The sequence below is a fragment of the Leucopleurus acutus genome, assembly GCF_964270905.1.
Source record: "Leucopleurus acutus genome assembly, chromosome: 10".
NCBI lineage: Eukaryota > Metazoa > Chordata > Mammalia > Artiodactyla > Delphinidae > Leucopleurus > Leucopleurus acutus.
The window spans coordinates 61,102,513-61,120,134 of NC_139153.1; the positions used below are offsets into that span (position 1 = coordinate 61,102,513).

At 39.2% G+C, this 17,622-nt stretch overlaps 1 protein-coding gene across 3 annotated transcripts in view; it reads right to left on the reverse strand.

Annotated features, from left to right (window-relative positions):
* LOC309966882 (E3 SUMO-protein ligase ZNF451) overlaps positions 1 to 17,622 on the reverse strand; it is a 121,893-nt gene that overhangs the window by 18,748 nt on the left and 85,523 nt on the right. For 2 of the 3 annotated variants that reach the window (XM_082847278.1, XM_082847277.1), the window contains exons 8-13: positions 17,328 to 17,481; positions 16,687 to 16,834; positions 12,405 to 14,011; positions 10,445 to 10,588; positions 6,115 to 6,245; positions 4,850 to 5,036 (exon numbers count right to left, since the gene is read on the reverse strand). In XM_082847278.1, coding sequence (XP_082703404.1) covers positions 4,850 to 5,036; positions 6,115 to 6,245; positions 10,445 to 10,588; positions 12,405 to 14,011; positions 16,687 to 16,834; positions 17,328 to 17,481 — 2,371 coding nt within the window. Of the gene's footprint in view, positions 1 to 4,720; positions 5,037 to 6,114; positions 6,246 to 10,444; positions 10,589 to 12,404; positions 14,012 to 16,686; positions 16,835 to 17,327; positions 17,482 to 17,622 lie in introns of those variants that run through there. The other variant, XM_082847279.1, reaches the window with a different exon arrangement.

The following is a 17,622-nucleotide window of genomic DNA, read 5'->3' on the forward strand; positions in this document are numbered from 1 at the left end:
AAATTTCTGAAAAGTTATAAAGAAATAAGAGGTTCAAGCTTGTATCATTTGTCTATGCTATGGCAGAGATTTTAAAAACGTGAAAAATCATCACAATGCTTATAAAACATGAGAGAACTTCTCACTATGTGTTACTTGTAAGAGAGTTTGTGGGGTGGCTGGTTGGTAACTAGGAGCCTTGAAACGACAGATGCCCGAAGCTGTACATGATATTGTATGTACAGTAAGTCCCCTACATACAAACAAGTTCCGTTCCGAGAGCGCGTTCATAAGTCCAACAAAATTAGCCTAGGTACCCAACTAACACAATCAGCTATATAATACTGTACTGTAATAGGTTTATAATACTTTTCACACAAATAATACATAAACACAAAAAATAAAGAAAGCATTTTTAATCTTACAATACAGTACCTTGAAAAGTACAGTAGTACCAGCTACATCACCGCTGCTTTTACACTTGCTTCTGGACATCCTGGGCTTGAAATAAAGATACTGTACTACTGTACTCTATATAGTAATGTACAGTAAAGTACACAAAAACACAACCACTTGTAGAGGACGCACGCATGTGACAAGGTATGCCAGACACGTGAAGTAACTTACGTGATTGGACATGCGAATGCACGTTTGTAAAGTTTGCAACTTGAAGGTTCATATGTAGGGGACTTACTGTACATGTCCATTTGGGGGAAAGAGGTTTGGAAAGCTTTTTTCAGATTCCCAAAAAGGTCCATCGACGCCTACCCGCAAACCACACTGCCTTAAAATAACTGGTTGTCAGATCTGAAGATAGCACACGGGGTTAAGCTAGATGAAAGGAGTTACCCTGGCATTCTTGTGGTAACCAAAACTACACTACAGGCCCAACAGGAACTTCAGTATTTGTGGACACTGAGAGATGTTTCTCAGTCACAATACATATTAAATATCATTTCTTAACAAAGACTGTTATTCTACTATTCAGAAAGCCATTTATTAGGAAAGGTGAAGGAATAAAGTTACCCAAGAAAGTCACTGTTCTTTGATTTTTCTTATTATAAAGTTTATTAGCAGGCAGTTTGATGCCTTTCAATCTTCCATGAAGAAAAAAATTTGTCTTAAACTGAATCTGAACATACTGTGATTCAGCATAATATTTTTTTAAATTTTAGAGTTATAAAAGCATCTTTAAACCCAGACCTAAATAAAATATGTGACTACACTTCTTTGGCCACTTAATTTTAATAATTTTCATTACTTTTAAAATGTAGTGGCTATAGCACATGAAAAGATGCTCTACAGCACTAACCATTAGGGAAATGGAAATCAAAAACAAAATGAGATACCACTTCGCACCCATTAGGATGGCTACTATAAAAACAAACAAAAGTCAGAAAATAACAATTGTTGGCAAGGATGCAGAGAAAATGGAACCCTTATGCACTACTGGTGAGAATGTAAAATGGTACAATCCATGTGGAAAATTAGTATGGAGATTTCTCAAAAAATTAGAAAAAGGACTTCCCTGGTGGTGCAGTGGTTAAGAATACACCTGCCAATGCAGGGAACATGGGTTCGAGCCCTGGTCTGGGAAGATACCACATGCCGCGGAGCAACTAAGCCCGTGCGCCACAACTACTGAGCCTGCGCTCTAGAGCCCACAAGCCACAACTACTGAGCCTGCGTGCCACAACTACTGAAGCCTGCGCGCCTAGAGCCCGTGCGCCGCAGCAAGAAAAGCCACCACAATGAGAAGCCCATGCACCGCAACAAAGAGTAGCCCCCACTCACCGCAATTAGAAAAAGCCCTTGAGCAGCAACGAAGACCGACATAGCCATAAATGAATGAATGAATTAATTAATTAGAAATAGAATTACCATATGATCCAGCAATTCCACTTCGGGGTATATACTCATAAGAACTGAAAGGAGGATCTCGAAGAGATGTCTGTATCCCCATGTTCACAACAGCATGATTCTTAATAGCTGAAGCATGGACGCAACCCAAGTGTCCATCAATGGATAAATGGATAAGCAAAAGGGGGTATATACATACAATGGAGTATTATTCACCCTTAAAAAGGAAGGACATTTTGACATAGGCTACAACATGGGTGAAACCTGAGGACATTTTGCTCAGTGAAATAAGCCAGTCACAAAAATACAAAGGCTGCATGATTTAATTTACACGACATACTTAGAGTAGTCAAATTCATAGACAGGAAACAGAATGGTGGCTGCCAGGAGCTGGGGAAAGGGGAGTGTGGGGTTGTTTAATGGGTATGGAGTTTCAGTTTTGCAAGATGAAAAGAGTTCTGGGGATGGATGGCGGTGATGGCTGCACAACAATGTAAATGCAGTTAATACCACTCAACTGGAGACTTCAAAATGGTTAAGATGGTAAATCTTATGTATATTTTACTACAATGAAAAAAATGGAAAGAAAAAGTAAAAAAATATATAGTGGCTAGTAACCATATTTCCTTTTTACAGTAGTAATAATTAATAATAGCTGCTATTTACTGAGCACCTATGCTCTTTCCTATGCTATGCTAGACACTATACGTATCATTAATTCTTACAACCTTATAGATATGAAAAGTGAGACTCAGAAAAAGTTGAGTAACTTGCCTGAAATCGCACAGCTAAGAAGCAGAAGTCAGTATTCAAATCAAAGACCATGCCCTTCTTTATGCACTGCATGGTCTCTGTATTTCACAAAAATTCAGAATAAAGTATACATGTGTCCCCAAAGAGCAGTAAGTTCAAACGAGCACTGATTACAAATGAATGATTAAAAAAAAAATACCTAGAGAATTCTATATTCTGACATAGAGAGTGGTTTATGACACTGATGAGTGAAAAAGGAAATTAAAGTATATGTCAAAAAAAAAAAAAAAAGGCTAGAGCATAAGAGACATTCAGAAAAGAACATTGGTATATAACAATAACCTATACTTTACCTCCAACCCTAATATACCCATGCAGACCTACTCATATGTAGCTCTCATTCCAAATAAAGTTGAAAGAAAGGCAAATCCATTACAGGTCTCATGTTCTAAATTACAAAAGAAATGCTCCCCAGAGCAGCAGCATAGGAGGAAGAAAAGGGGGTGGGCCTAGGTAGCAAAGGTAAAAATTTTAATATTTTTCAAGATATTAAGTACATGTTGTTAAGGATCGGGAAAGGGATGGTAAAAGAATGGGAGAAAAAGAGGTTAAAAAAAGCCACAGACACATAGGGCACTCCATTCAATACTCTGTAATGACCTATATGGGAACAGAATTTTAAAAAGAGTGAATAGGGACTTCCCTGGTGGTCCAATGGTAAAGAATCTGCCTTCCAATGTGGGGGACGCAGGTTCAATCCCTGGTCAGGGAACTAAGATCCTACACGTCATGGGGCAACTAAGCCCACGCACCACAACTACTGAGCTTGTGCACCTCAACGAGACAGCCCACGTGCCACAAACTACAGAGCCCACGCACCCTGGAGCCCATGGGCCACACTAGAGAGAGAAAACCCGCACGCCACAACTACAGAGAAGCCCACACACCGCAACTAGAGAACTAGAGAGAAGGCTGTATGCTGCAATGAAGATCCCACATGTCGCAACTAAGACCCCACACAGCCAAATAAATAAATATTTTAAAAATAATAAATAAATAAATAAGAGTGGATATATGTATATGTATAACTGACTTACTTTGTTGTACAGCAGAAACTAACACAACATTGTAAATCAACTATACTCCAATAAAAAAAATTAATTAAAAATTTTAAGAAAAGGAAGCAAAGAAAAAAACCCGCCAGACAGAAAAAGCAAGTGAATGAAAACAGAAACTACAGAATAGGAAGACAAAATTCAGTACTGAATCATGACATAAATATGCAAAACAGAGCTGATTTTTCTTTAAAGAGCACAATTGTGCCAGTAGCTTAATGGTTCCTAACTTTGCAAAGTGAATTGATCCAACGCAGTGAGTGGTTAGAGCAAAGTTCTTCAGAATAGATCTTCAATCAAAATGTGGCTCCATATATGTAGAAAGAAGAAAATAGCTAGGAGGAGAGCACACTTGGACAATTTAAAGGCATATAATAAAAATTCCAAAAAGTAGTCAGTTTTTCATTGAGGTCATTCATCAATACCTTCAAACCATATTCATGGCTGCAAATTATTAGGATATTTAAAAATTACTCTTTTATTCTCTCCTACCCACATTTCAGAAATTACAAAAACCAAAACCAAAACCCATCTGGATCCCTAGAATTACATCCTTTCTTAAATACTGGTTAGTGAAATTGGACATCAGCATGCCCTTTCATTGAACAATCTCAAAAAGGCAGAGAAAAGTGTAGGACAGCGGATGCCTAGCCCTTCAAGGCAATAAAGATCTTTCAGGGCATCATTTTGTCACTGTCAACCTCTTAAATTTTTATTTTTTTATTTTTTGGTATTGCCATATTAGCATTTATTGCTTTCTGATTTCTCCTATAAGCACTTTGCTTTCTGAAAAACTGAAGATAAATTTAGAATTTTAGAAATGAAATGAAGATCTGGATTCTGAGCTTTGCAAAACTATACTAGCATATTTCAAACCATAAGTATATATTTTAAATATATGAATATAAATTTTATTCATTAGATTAAAAATGGGCTCTAAAATATTATGAATTCATTTTCCTTCTAATACACTCAAAGTTAAAGTGAGATAAGAGAAAAAATACGGTAGAAGCATGAGCGCGTGGCGGTTTAGTGAGCAGGCAGCAGGGCACTAGTGGAGAGCAGTTTATTGGTTTCTCATCAATAAGTGAAGTGAAGTCTCTTCCTCTTGGGCAGTTGGCACTGTGGCTACAGCTGCATACCTTTGGTCGTATCAGATATGCTATTTAACAAGGCACACATCATATCTCCCTCTAAGTGGTGAGGGTTGAGTATATGTGCTGGCCTCTGAGTCTTCTTAAATTGATTCTCTAGCTCCAGAAAACCTTGATCTCCTGAGAGGATGGTGAAAGGAATCTGCTTGGGCAGTTGTTCATCCAGACGGCCAGCCTAAGTTGGAAAAAATGGCACAAGTTGATAAAGATCAGCATCTGAGCTTCCAGTCAAGTTACAGCTATTTCAGAATGAACACATACCTAGAAACGTGTATTTAGCTTGTTCCCTTGCTCCCACCAAAGTATGATATAAAGATCTCGTTCATAAATGAAATATACCATATTTAATCAAATATAAAATGCTGTCAATTATAAGATAAGCTCTTTTATATGCCACTAAGAAAGAAAAAAAAAAGCCAAAAAGAATATAACAGGAGGCCCCCACATAAAGGTAGAACACTAACAGGGCTACGCGCTCAACCTCCCACCAAAGTATGATATAAAGATCTCGTTCATAAATGAAATATACCATATTTAATCAAATATAAAATGCTGTCAATTATAAGATAAGCTCTTTTACATGCCACTAAGAAAGAAAGAAAGAAAAAGCCAAAAAGAATATAACAGGAGGCCCCCACATAAAGATGGAACACTAACAGGGCTACGCGCTCAACCTGAGGGTAAATAAAAAATGAATCTGCCATAGAGAAAAGGTAAGCAAAGTAATTTGCATAACTCAATCTTAGAACTGGCTAGATGGAAAAAGAAACTATCTGTGGTTTAAAACATAAGCAGCAGTCAACAAGTTTGCAGAGTATCAGTGTGACACAGAAACCCTTAAGCAGAAAATTTAATTTAAACTGGGTCTCAGGTGGGTTGTTTCTCCAGGTGACTAGCAGAGACAGAAGCAAATGCAAATTCCATCTGGGTCAACAGTGACTGCTATGGTGCCCCCCCATTTCAGAGATGTTAAAATGTGAAAGTGCCTCACGCATCAAGGAGTGTCATCTCCTGATAATTTATTCTAGAAATAGCTGAGGGTGCACTATGAGTAGCTGAGAGTCTGCTGGAACTGGGGACGAAGCAGTAAACACATGCTATGGACTCCTGCCCTCAATAGTCATAAGTAGAACCTGATGCAAAAGGTTTTATACAAAAAGCACAACACTGAAAAGGAATCTACAGTGTCATTATGATTCAAGAGGGGAAAAAATCCAAATGCATGTTTGATTTTGAATAAAACAATGACTCACATGCATACATATGGCAAAATCAGCAGCATCTTTTCTTTTACTACAGCGAGGATGAAGGAAGAAGCACCCAATCTTGTTTAGGTAATTATAGATCTTACAGTTGACGGGAGGCTTCCAGTTGGTGTTTCCTCCTATTATGTTTAGAAAAGGCATAAATGATGAGTCAAACAAGAGAAAAAGAACAGAACACTAGATACAACTGAAAACTCTATAAGGAAAAACAAATACTAGAAAAAAATGTTTCTAGAGGAAAAGTACCAGATTAGAAGGCAGAACAAGGCAGTTCTCGTGCAGGTAACACCAGGTTGTTGCTTAAATCTTGGGGAAGTAGACCGACTTCCCCAAATCTGCCTATTAATCTGAAAACTCACAGGGATGTTAAGCAGAATCAAAAGTAAAGTGCATGAAAATTCTTTGACTGCTGTTGTTCTATATGAATGTACGCATTAGTGGTTTTTTACAAATATGTCAAGGCTGCTCAGTGAATAAAAATGATGTGCAATCAGGAAAGCTGGACTTACTAAGAGGTTGTACTGGCTACCTTATCCAGGTCAGCATGTTTCTATCTTAAATACTAATCGTCTTCTTTATATGCTGCTTGCTGTCAAACATGGCATGCACACCTTGTTTCACTGCACTTTGCTTTACTGTGCTTTGCAGATACTGTGTTTTTTACAAACTGAAGGTTGGTGGCAACCTTGCATTGAGGGAGCTCATCGATGTCATTTTTCCAACAGCATTTGTTAACTTTGTGTCACATTTCGTTAATATTCGCAATATTTCAAACTTTTCCATCATTATTTTATTTGTTATGGTGATCTTTGATGTTACTATTGTAATTGTTTGGGGGTGCCATGAACCATGCCCATACAAGAAGGCAAACTTAACTGATAAATGTTGTGTGTGTTCTGACTGCCACACCGACTGGCCCTTCCCCCATCTTCTCCCCTCCCTTCCTGCCTCCCTTTTCCCCGAGACAAAATATTGAACTTAGGCCAATTAATAACCCTACAATGGCCTCTAAATGTCCAAGTGAGAGGAAGAGTCTCACGTTTTTTAAAATCAAAAGCTAGCAATGATTAAGCTTAGTGAGGAAGGCATGTCAAAAGCCAAGACAGGCTGAAAGCTAGGCCTCTTGCACCACAAAGTTACCCAAGCTGTGAATGCAAAGGAAAAGTTCTTGAACGAAATTAAAAGTGCTACTGCAATGAACAAATGAATGATAAGAAAGTGAAACAACATTATTGCTGATATGGAGAAAGTCTGAGTCTCTGCATAGAAAATCAAATGACCACAATATTCCCTTAAGCCAAAGCCCAATCCAGAGCCTGGCCCTAACTGCCTTCAATTCTATGAAGACTGAGAGAGGTGACGAAGCTGCAGAAGCGAAGTCTGAAGCCAGCAGAGGTTGGTTCATGAGGTTTAAGGAAAGAAGCCGTCCCCATAACATTAAAGTGTAAGGTGAACCAGCAAGTGCTGATGTAGAAGCTGCAGCAAGTCATCCAGAAGATAAGTCCTAAGATAATTCATGAAGGTGGCCACATTAAACAAAAGATTTTCAGTGTAGGCAAAACAGCCTTCTATTGCAAGAAGATGCCATCTAGCAGTTTCACAGATAGAGAGAAGTCAATGCCTGGCTTCAATGTTTCAAAGGACAGGCTGACTCTCTTGTTAGGGGCTAATGCAGCTGGTGACTTTAACTTGAATACAATGCTCGTTTACCATTCTGAAAATCCTAGGGCCCTTAAGAATTAAGCTAGGACTTCCCTGGTGGTGCAGTGGTTAAGAATCCGCCTACCAACGCAGGGGACACGGGTTCAATCCCTGGTCCGGAAGATCCCACATGCTGCAGAGCAACTAAGCCCGTGAGCCACAACTACTGAGCCTGTGCTCTAGAGCCTGCGAGCCACAACTACTGAGCCCTCATGCCACAACTACTGAAGCCCGTGCGCCTAGAGCCCATGCTCTGCAACAAGAGAAGTCACTGTAATGAAAAGCCCATGCACTGCAATGAAGAGTACCCCTGCTCACCACAACTAGAGAAAGCCCGCACGCAGCAACAAAGACCCAATGCAGCCAAAAATAAATAAATAAATTTATTTTTAAAAAAAGAAAGAAAAAGAATTAAGCTAAATTGACCCTGCTTATGCTCTATAAATGTAAGAACAAAGCCTGGATGACAGCAATATGGTTTCTTGAATATTTTAAGCCCACTTTTGAGACCTACTGCTCAGAAGAATCCTTTCAAAATATTACTGCTCATTGACAATGCACCTGGTCACCCAAGAGCTCTGATGCAGATGTACAATGAGATTCATTTTGTTTTTATGTCTCCTAATGTAATATTCATTCTGTAGCCCATGGATCAAGGAGCAATTTTGACTTTCAAGTCTTATTATTTAAGAAATAAATTTCGTAAGGCTACAGCTGCCATAGGTAGTGATTCCTCTGATGGATCTGGGCAAACTAAATTGAAAACCTTCTAGAAAGGATTCACCATTCTAGATATCATGAAGGACATTCATGATTGGGAAGATGTGAAGAAAGCAAAATATCAACATCCACGGGAGTCTGGAAGAAGTTGATTCCAACCCTCATGGATGACTTTGAGGGGTCAAGAATTCAGTAGACAAAGGAACTGCAAATGTGGTGGAAACAGCAAGAGAACTAGAATTAGAACTGGAGTCTGAAGATGTGACTGAATTGCTGCAATCTCAGGATAAAACTTGAATGGATGAGGAGTTGCTTCTTATGGATGAGCCAAAAGAAAGTGGTTTCTTGAGAAGGAACGCACTCCTGGTGAAGATGCTGTGAAGATTGTTGAAATGACAACAAAGGATTTCGAATATTACATAAGCTTAGCTGATAACACAGGAGCAGGGTTTCAGAAGACTGACTCCAATTCTGAAAGAAGTTCTACTGTGGGTAAAATGCTATCAAACACCATTGCATGCTACAGAGAAATCGTTCATGAAAGGAAGAGTCAACCAATGCTACAAACTTCATTGTTGTCTTATTTTAAGAAACTGCCGCAGCCACCCCAGCCTTCAACAACCCCCAGGCTGATCAGTCAGCAGCCATCAGCATGGAGGCAAGACCCTCCCCTAGCAGAAAAATTACGACTCACTGAAGGCTCAGGTGGTTAGCATTTTTTTAGCAATAGGGGTTTTTTTTGGCTGCGTTGGGTTTTCGTTGCTGCCTGCGGGCTTTCTCCGGCTGTGGTGAGCGGGGGCTACTCTTTGTTGCAGTGTGCGGGCTTCTCATTGCAGTGGATTCTCTTGTTGCAGAGCATGAGCTCTAGGCGCAGGCTTCAGTAGCTGTGGCACTCGGGCTCAATAGTTGTGGCTCGCGGGCTCTAGAGCGTAGGCTCAGTAGTTGTGGCACATGGGCTTAATTGCTCCACGGCATATAGGGTCTTCCTGGACCAGGGCTCAAACCCATGTTCCCTGCATTGGCAGGCGGATTCTTAACCACTGTGCCACCAGGCAAGTCCCAAGGTATGTTTTAATTAAGACTTCTTTTAGACATAATGTTGTTGCTCACTTAATAGACCACAGTATAGTATAAACATAACTTTTATATGCACTGGGAAACCAAAAAATTCATGTGACTTGCAGTGGTCTAGAACTGAACCAGCAGTATCTCCTAGGGATGCCTGTACATCAGAGGCTCACTGTACTAAGCCTCAGTTAATCGAAGAGGAGTATCCCTCCCAGGTTTGGTCAATGGTTTGTAAAGAGATTTAGACTACGGCCATACCACCCTGAATGCACCCAATCTCATCTGATCTCGGAAGCTAAGCAGGGCTGGGCCTGGTTAGTACCTGGAAGGGAGATTTATGTGAAGATGCACATTTATGAACAGTAAGGATGAAGTGAAGAGGCAGTTATGTTGAAAACACACTAGTCCTGTAGTCATGAGGCCCCAGTTTGAAAGCTAACTCTACTATTTATTATTTTTGTACTTTGTGAAAAATAAACTTCTCAGCCTTCTTCCTTATATTTTAAAGGGTGAAAATTATAACAATCAGTAAGCATGCATTAGTACCAAGTACAGTATCTGGCGCATTGTAGATATTGAATAAAGGCTCTTTCAATCTGTATCTAAAGATCCACAAACTGTGGGTCACCAGGTAGAGCAAATATTTACCACAGAGAAATGTAAAGAGAAAAATATTCTAGCAGAGTAACTATAATGCAAAGTGACAAAATTCCAATTATGTTCCTATCTTCTATTCAGGAAGGTTCAAAAGGAGTCCTTTTAAAGCAAATCACATTCTAAGGGGGAAAAAAAGGGAGGTTGTCTCAAATGTGTTCCTTATTAACCATACCTTGAAAGCCCCAAATAAATGTTCCTTGGTTAAGATTCCCTGGTAGATGACCAAAAAAGTTGGACCAGTTATCAAAGTCTACAAAGACTATGTGAGTCATGGTTCGCAGGTAATCCAAATCTGGGAGCTCAACAACCTCTTCATCTGAGAAGAGAGAAACATCAACATAAATTTGATAAGAATTAGCTAAAAACTTTTTAATTTGTCAACTTAATATTAATCTTGCATGTTATTTACTTCTATCTAAACCATGTCATGAAATCCAAACCTGTATGTGACACAATATATTTATATCAGATAAGAAATATTTTGAATATTTCAGAAATGATTATCCTTTCAACAAATATGTACCATTGATCCTGGCTTTCTTTAAAAGTCACTTATAAAAAAAAGTTTTTAAAAAATTAGTATACTGGAAGATATGGAAGACCAAGTTTTAAGGCTAAATAACTAAAAACTTGCACCATCCATCAAAATAAACTTTCAGGGTTACTTGCTAAGAACTTTCTCGCCGTCAGGAGTTTGTTCTTTTCCTAATGTAGACTGATTCATCAGCAGCCCTCTGGCTCTGTGCTCACACACCTGAAAGCAGACACGAGACAGCCCACAAGAGGCTCCTGTGGTTCGTGCAGAACAGGGCCCGGTGCTCCTCGCGCCAAGGACACGTCTTCCTCAGTCAACTCAGGGCCTCTCACCTCCCACCATCTGCAACTCTTGTCCTCCCTCCTCTTCCCCTCCCTCCTCTTCTCTTCTTTCATACCTTTCACTTTGACAGGGCTTTACAGTTTCGAGTGGTAGCAATGCAAGCCTTAAATGTTTATATTATTTTTAAAATGGATAGCTTCTACTCCACCTACTAGAGACTCCCTCAGAAAAAGACTGCCATCTTCCCATTTCCAAACCACCCATCTTCTTATCTGTCTTCTTAAAATACTAATAGATACAACAATGACCTCCTATCAGACACAGACCAACACAAATCCCCCAAAAGCAATCACAAGAGCAAAAGGAAAACAACAGAACATAAAATAGTGTGACCACGGTTTCACTGTTTGACATCGAGTTGAATGGATCAATAGTATGTTATTTAATCATTTCTCACATAAAACATACCGTGGCTAAAGGCAATGTTGAGATCTACATGTGCTACAAACTCAGTAATTCATAAACATATTTTATGAACCAAAATACTCACATATTTCATTTTTTCCACTCGACATTGTATAACTTATGAAGAGTTAATCTTTAAAAGAATATACACTTAAAATTATACTCTAAAGAAAACAATTTACTTCTAAACAAAATGAAAACACTGCACTCTTCTAGACTTCCTTAATCTTATCAAAGAAGGGAAGCCTAGAGTAAGCACAGACAAGGGGATCCATACCTCAGTTTTCTACCTGGTTTCTTGCTACCACTTAACAACTCGACTTCTAATTGCTATTTTAACTCTAAGTAAAAGCTTTGCTTCCGAAGACGGTAACAAAAATATACAAATTCTCAAGTGACCTTTAAAACTTCTCATACTTATAGAATAAGGTCAAAATAGAAATAAAAAGAATTCACCTGATTTATCTTTTTATTGAACTTAAATCTAAATGACAGTAACGTGCAGGATAACTTTCAAATCTGACCTTCAGAAGGACCATCTATTTCCATCATCTTTCAAAATTCCCATGTCTTTTGGAAAAGAAAAGAAAATGTTACCTAAAGTACCTATTATCCAGCGTAACAGATATTCCTTGTGCCCTTAGGTTGACAGAGTGGCTGCCTGAAGCAGCGGGAATACAGATCCCTCCCGGTAAAGTGCACGCCACGGTAACTCACTGGCCAACGTATCAGCCCATCAAGTCCTGGCTTCAACACTGGCTCCCTAGGAGCAAAGAGGGTGGCTACACATGCACGTGTTTCTAAGCAGAAATGGGAAACGTGTACGGACGTCAGGGTTGTGGAGCCGTACCTGTACTCTGACAGCTCACGTCAGTCTCGGCTCCTCTCTCCAGGTCTGAAGTCTGTGGACAGCTTGCTGCCTGTCTCAGCTTTCTCTCTGCATGGGAGGAACTGGCAGCAAACGTGTATGGGCTCGTCTGCTCAGGCCCAAAGCAGGCCACGCTGGGCTCCCGCAGGAAGCAGTGTTTCCTGTGGAAGTGCTGCTGCGCGCTCTCGGGATCCTGGAAGGCTCTGGTGCAGGTGCCGCACTTGATCAGGCACCGCGGCGTGCCCTCTGCGCCCTCCGGCTCCGCGTGCACCTGGCGCACGTGTGCCAGCATGTCATCCGTGGCCTGCGCCGTGGCCGAGCACACGCCACAGCGGAACCACAGGCGGCCCTGGCCCAGAAGAGTCTGCAGACAGCGAGCGTGGTCCTCCCTTCTGTTGACTTTGCAGAGGTAGCTCTCCCGGCAGCCGCACGTGAGTAGGTTACCGGTCTCTATAACTGGAAAATCACTCTCGGTTTTAATGGAAGTTTCCGTTTTTTCTGACACAAATACATAGTCTATGCTGTGGTGCTCCTTATAATGACTCAGAAACGCTTCTTCCACATTAAAGATCAGATCACAAAGGCCACAGAAATACTTCATCTTTATTTCGTTGTCATGCTCATCTTGGCAATGTCGATACAGTGTTTCCATCTTGTGAAAAGTCTTTTTGCAATGGGCGCAGCTATACCTATGAAACTGGTGACTTGCTAAAGACATGCAGTGTTGTTTCACACATTCTTGGGAGTCAAACATATCTTCACAAATTCGGCATTGCCATTTACCGCTTGGAGGACTGGTTGCTGGGGAATGATCAAGAATAGTAATAGTCGAAAAAGGATTATCAGCAGTCAGATCATTCACCAACGTTGTAGAGGATGACGGCAAAGTGTCACCTTCTACCTCATCTGTCTCATAAAAATACCTGTGTCCATTATGAAACTCAGTCACATGGGCCATTATAGCCTCTTTCCTTGCCAACTCCTTTTTGCATGTCCGACACCAGAAAAGAAAGTTATTTAAATGTGCCCCTCCATGAATGCGGCTCATATGTAAACGGATGACTCCTGAATCTTCACACACCTTCCCACAGACCACACACTTATAACACATCGTGTTTGCTGAGAAAACGTGCTTTTCTACTGCATCTTCACTTGGGAAGCGTTGCTGGCATTCACAAAACCAGGTTTTAACAAGTGACTTTTCCTTCTGAACACAAACCATACCCCCATGGCTTTTATCTCCTAAATTAATCTTCTTTTTTGGAACAGTGCTGCAATCTTCTGAGCTAGATTCTCGAACGGACATATTTCTTTTAAGTGATGAAAATTTTGACTTATCTTGCAACAGGTGCAAGTCAGAAGGGGGTTTGTTCCCTTCACTGCTGTGGCAATAAAGTAAGACTGATTCTTCCATTGAGTTAATGACTCGGACTTTGTGTCCTGAGTTCCGCTTGTGATTCCGGGTACTGGTTTCATCCACAAAGACACGGTTGCAATGTGGACAATAACCTCTCAGTAGGAATTTCTCTGCCACCTGAGCAATGCTCTTCTCAGCTAGAGCTACAGGACCAGCGTTTCGACAACGAACTCTAAATTGGACAAAAAAATAAACTCATAAGTATTTTCTAAATATGGTATCTCTGCTTTTTATTGTAGGAATTATAAAGTAATCAATGTATACACAAGCACTAAAAATTGTTTTTCAATAATGTTGCAGGGCTTCCCTGGTGGCACAGTGGTTAAGAATCCACCTGCCAATGCAGGGGACACGGGTTCAAGCCCTGGTCCAGGAAGATCCCACATGCCGCGGAGAACTAAGCCCTTGCACCACAACTATTGAGCCTGCGCTCTAGAGCCCGCGTGCCACAACTACTGAAGCCTGCGCGCCTAGAGCCCATGCTCTGCAACAGGAGAAGCCACTACAATGAGAAGCCTGTGCACCTCAATGAAGAGTAGCCCCCGCTCGCGGCAACTAGAGAAAGCCTGCGTGCAGCAACGAAGACCCAACAGAGCCAAAAATAAATAAAATAAATTTTAAAAAATAAAGTTGCAGATGATATAATAATATTCTATCTACCTGACCATTACCTACACTTATCTGTTTCTAATCCATATACCAAAGGGTAAAACTAGAATCAAAAAATTTTTTAAAAATTCAGACAAATTTTAGACAAGTACAAACTATATCAAATGCACTGATAGGAACGTCATGAGACAAGCAAGTAATTAACTTCTCTGTGGTAATTAAACAATACAGAGGAGCACTACAGTGAGACTCTCAACAACCTTGTACCTATTCTTTAAGAATGAACTGATTTTACGTTAGGAAAATGCCATGCCCATGGTTGCTTTTATACTAAAGAAAGTGTCCAACATCATTGTTCATTAAGGAAATCCAGATTAAAACCACAGTGAGACTCTCAAAAGGACAACTAAAATGAAACAGACTGGCAACAGCAAACCTTGGCAAGGATGTGGAGGAAATGGAACTCTCACACCTGGCTGGTAGGATTGTGTACCAGTGCAAACACTTTGGGAAAATGTCTAGTAGTGTCTTATAAAATTAAATACACATACTCTTCGATCCCGCAATTCCACTCCTAGATATTCATCCAAGAGAAATGAAACCTATGTCTATAAAAGGCTTGTATAAAATGTACATAGCAGCTTTATTCACACTAGCTAAAAACTGTCCATCAACATAAGAATGAATAAACAAATTGTGCTGTATTCATACAAGAGAATACTTCTCACAAATAAAAAGGAACAATGTACTAAACAATATGGATGAATCTTACAGATATTATGACAAACACAAAAGAGTGCATACTCTATATGATTCCATTTACATAAAGTCCTAGAGGAGATAAAACCAACGTAAGGTGGAAAAAGTATCAGAATAGACTGCCTGAGGGTGAGAGGGTGGGAAGTGACCAGGAAGGGAACAATGGAACTTTCCATGGAGAGGTAACACAGGATGGTAAAAGTGTGGGTTAACAGATGTATCCAGTAGTCAAAATCATAAAGGTTAAGATTTGTATACTTCAATAAATCGAAATTGTATCTCAGAAACAAAGAACTGTAAAAAATAATTAAGGGTAGTAAGGAGCATACAGATATATAAATAAAAGAAGAATGGCAGTGTTGATAATTATTAAAACTGGGTGACAGGTAAATGGAGGTTCATTATACTATTCAGCTGACTTTCATACAGTTGAAATTTTCCATTAAAAAAATTAGGAATAAAAATAAAGGGCAGAACCAGGATTTGAACTCATAAAATATAAGTCAGAACCAGGACTGTTAACATCAATAATTATACTGAGTGTATACAGAGTGATTATACTCCACTGCCTCTGTTTTTTGAGAACATATTTTACTTGAAGGTTTGTGAAAACAACTGTTCTACTTAAACAAATGCAATTGTATCATTTAGTAGTGTGATACAATTTTAATGCATTTTAAAGAAATAATGGGGAAAAAAAGACCTAAGAGACACAGCATCTAAATGTAAAGTACAGACTTTGAATTATGATTCCAACAAACCAAATGTAAAAAACATCATGAAGTAATCGGAGAAATTTGATAACTGACTAGGTGTTTGATGATATTTAAAAAAATAGTTTTTTAAAGTGTGAGAATGGTATTAGTTATTTTTCTTTAAAAAAAAGAGTGCTTATCATTCAGAGATATATATTGAAGTATTTACAGATAAAATGACAAGATTTGCTTCAAAATAAGAACTTCTGGGGATGAGAGTATAAATAAAACACGACTGTCATGTGTTGATAACTACTGAAGCCTGGTGAAAGGTACACTGGGGTTCATTATACGATTCTCCTTACTTTTGTATAGTGCTTGATAATTTCCATTGTAAAGACAAAAAAAGCATACTTGATTGTTTGACAAATTTGGCCTTTCACTGACATGTAATTTTTCACTTGTTTGTGATACTTTCCATGCTGGTTGACTCAAAGCCAAGGTTCTATCATAACCCTCTCCTCCTCCAGGCATAACCCTCAACAGCACATGCAGAACTTAGAACTGTTAGCTTGTTTTATGTTCACAGCAACATCAATATATCCACTTTTCTCACACCTCTCACTTCTTTCATTATGCTAAGTTTGGGTAATGTCCAGGCAAATATACACTCTCATTTTAGAAGGAGAGAAACATGGAATAGAAAAGTATTTGTTGAGTCCTCTGGCTGTTGCGGAGCTTACTGGGCGGGAATCTTACAGCCCAAGACTAGCCCCTTACAAACCTGAAATGGGCAGTGAGCTCCATGTGGGAACGCAGTGTCTGGTGGCAGGCCACACACTTAACTTGAAATGGAACATCTTTGCACAGAGAGATCAAAAGTTTCTTTGCAAAAGATGGAAATGATATTGGCTGTGCCATTCCCTTGTCATCTGAAAGACAAAATGAACTATGACTTGCAAAGATCTGAGTAGAGTGACCCGGCCTTCCTCCCCTTTGCCTTTCTCAACAACAGGTGACGTAAGTAAAAGAAGATGGTTATTTATGTGATAAAAATCTAAGAGAAGTCGTTTTCTAGCCTCAATTAAGTGCAGTGGATGCTGAACTCATGCTCAAGTTAAAATCTGAATCTTAAATGCAGAGAAATACCCAACTTCCCAATGGATATATACAAAAACATTATCCTGCATAAATGTTTTCTTCCCAAGTTTCTTTTCATTCCTCAAAGTAAACCTTACTCTTAGGTGCAAATAAATAATGAGAATCTTTTTTGAAAAATAAAAAATGAGATAAAAATCTTTTGCTTTCATGGTTCTCAAAACTAATGTGAAGATAAGTTACCTCAAGAATTATCTGAGAAGTATGGTAAATCAGCAAAGGTTAAAGTAGTTTAATAATTTTCAGCAGAAGAGAGTATTAACATACCACCCAGTTTAAAACTCTGATGGAAATGATTCTTTCCAGACATATGCTTCAAACACTCATCCTTGCTGCTAAAAAGAAGGAAGCAATTTGGACACGCAAAACACTGAATAATCTGAGGAAGAAGGTTGTTTTTATGTCCATCATCTGCAGCTTCCTAAAATATAAGGCAAAGCTTTATTATAGACAACTAAAATCAATATTCAATTTCTTAAATCAACTTTCAAAATTTCCTATTTATTTGGAATATTTTGTATCAGTTTTTAACATGAACACTTTTCTTCCCTGAGTGTGAACT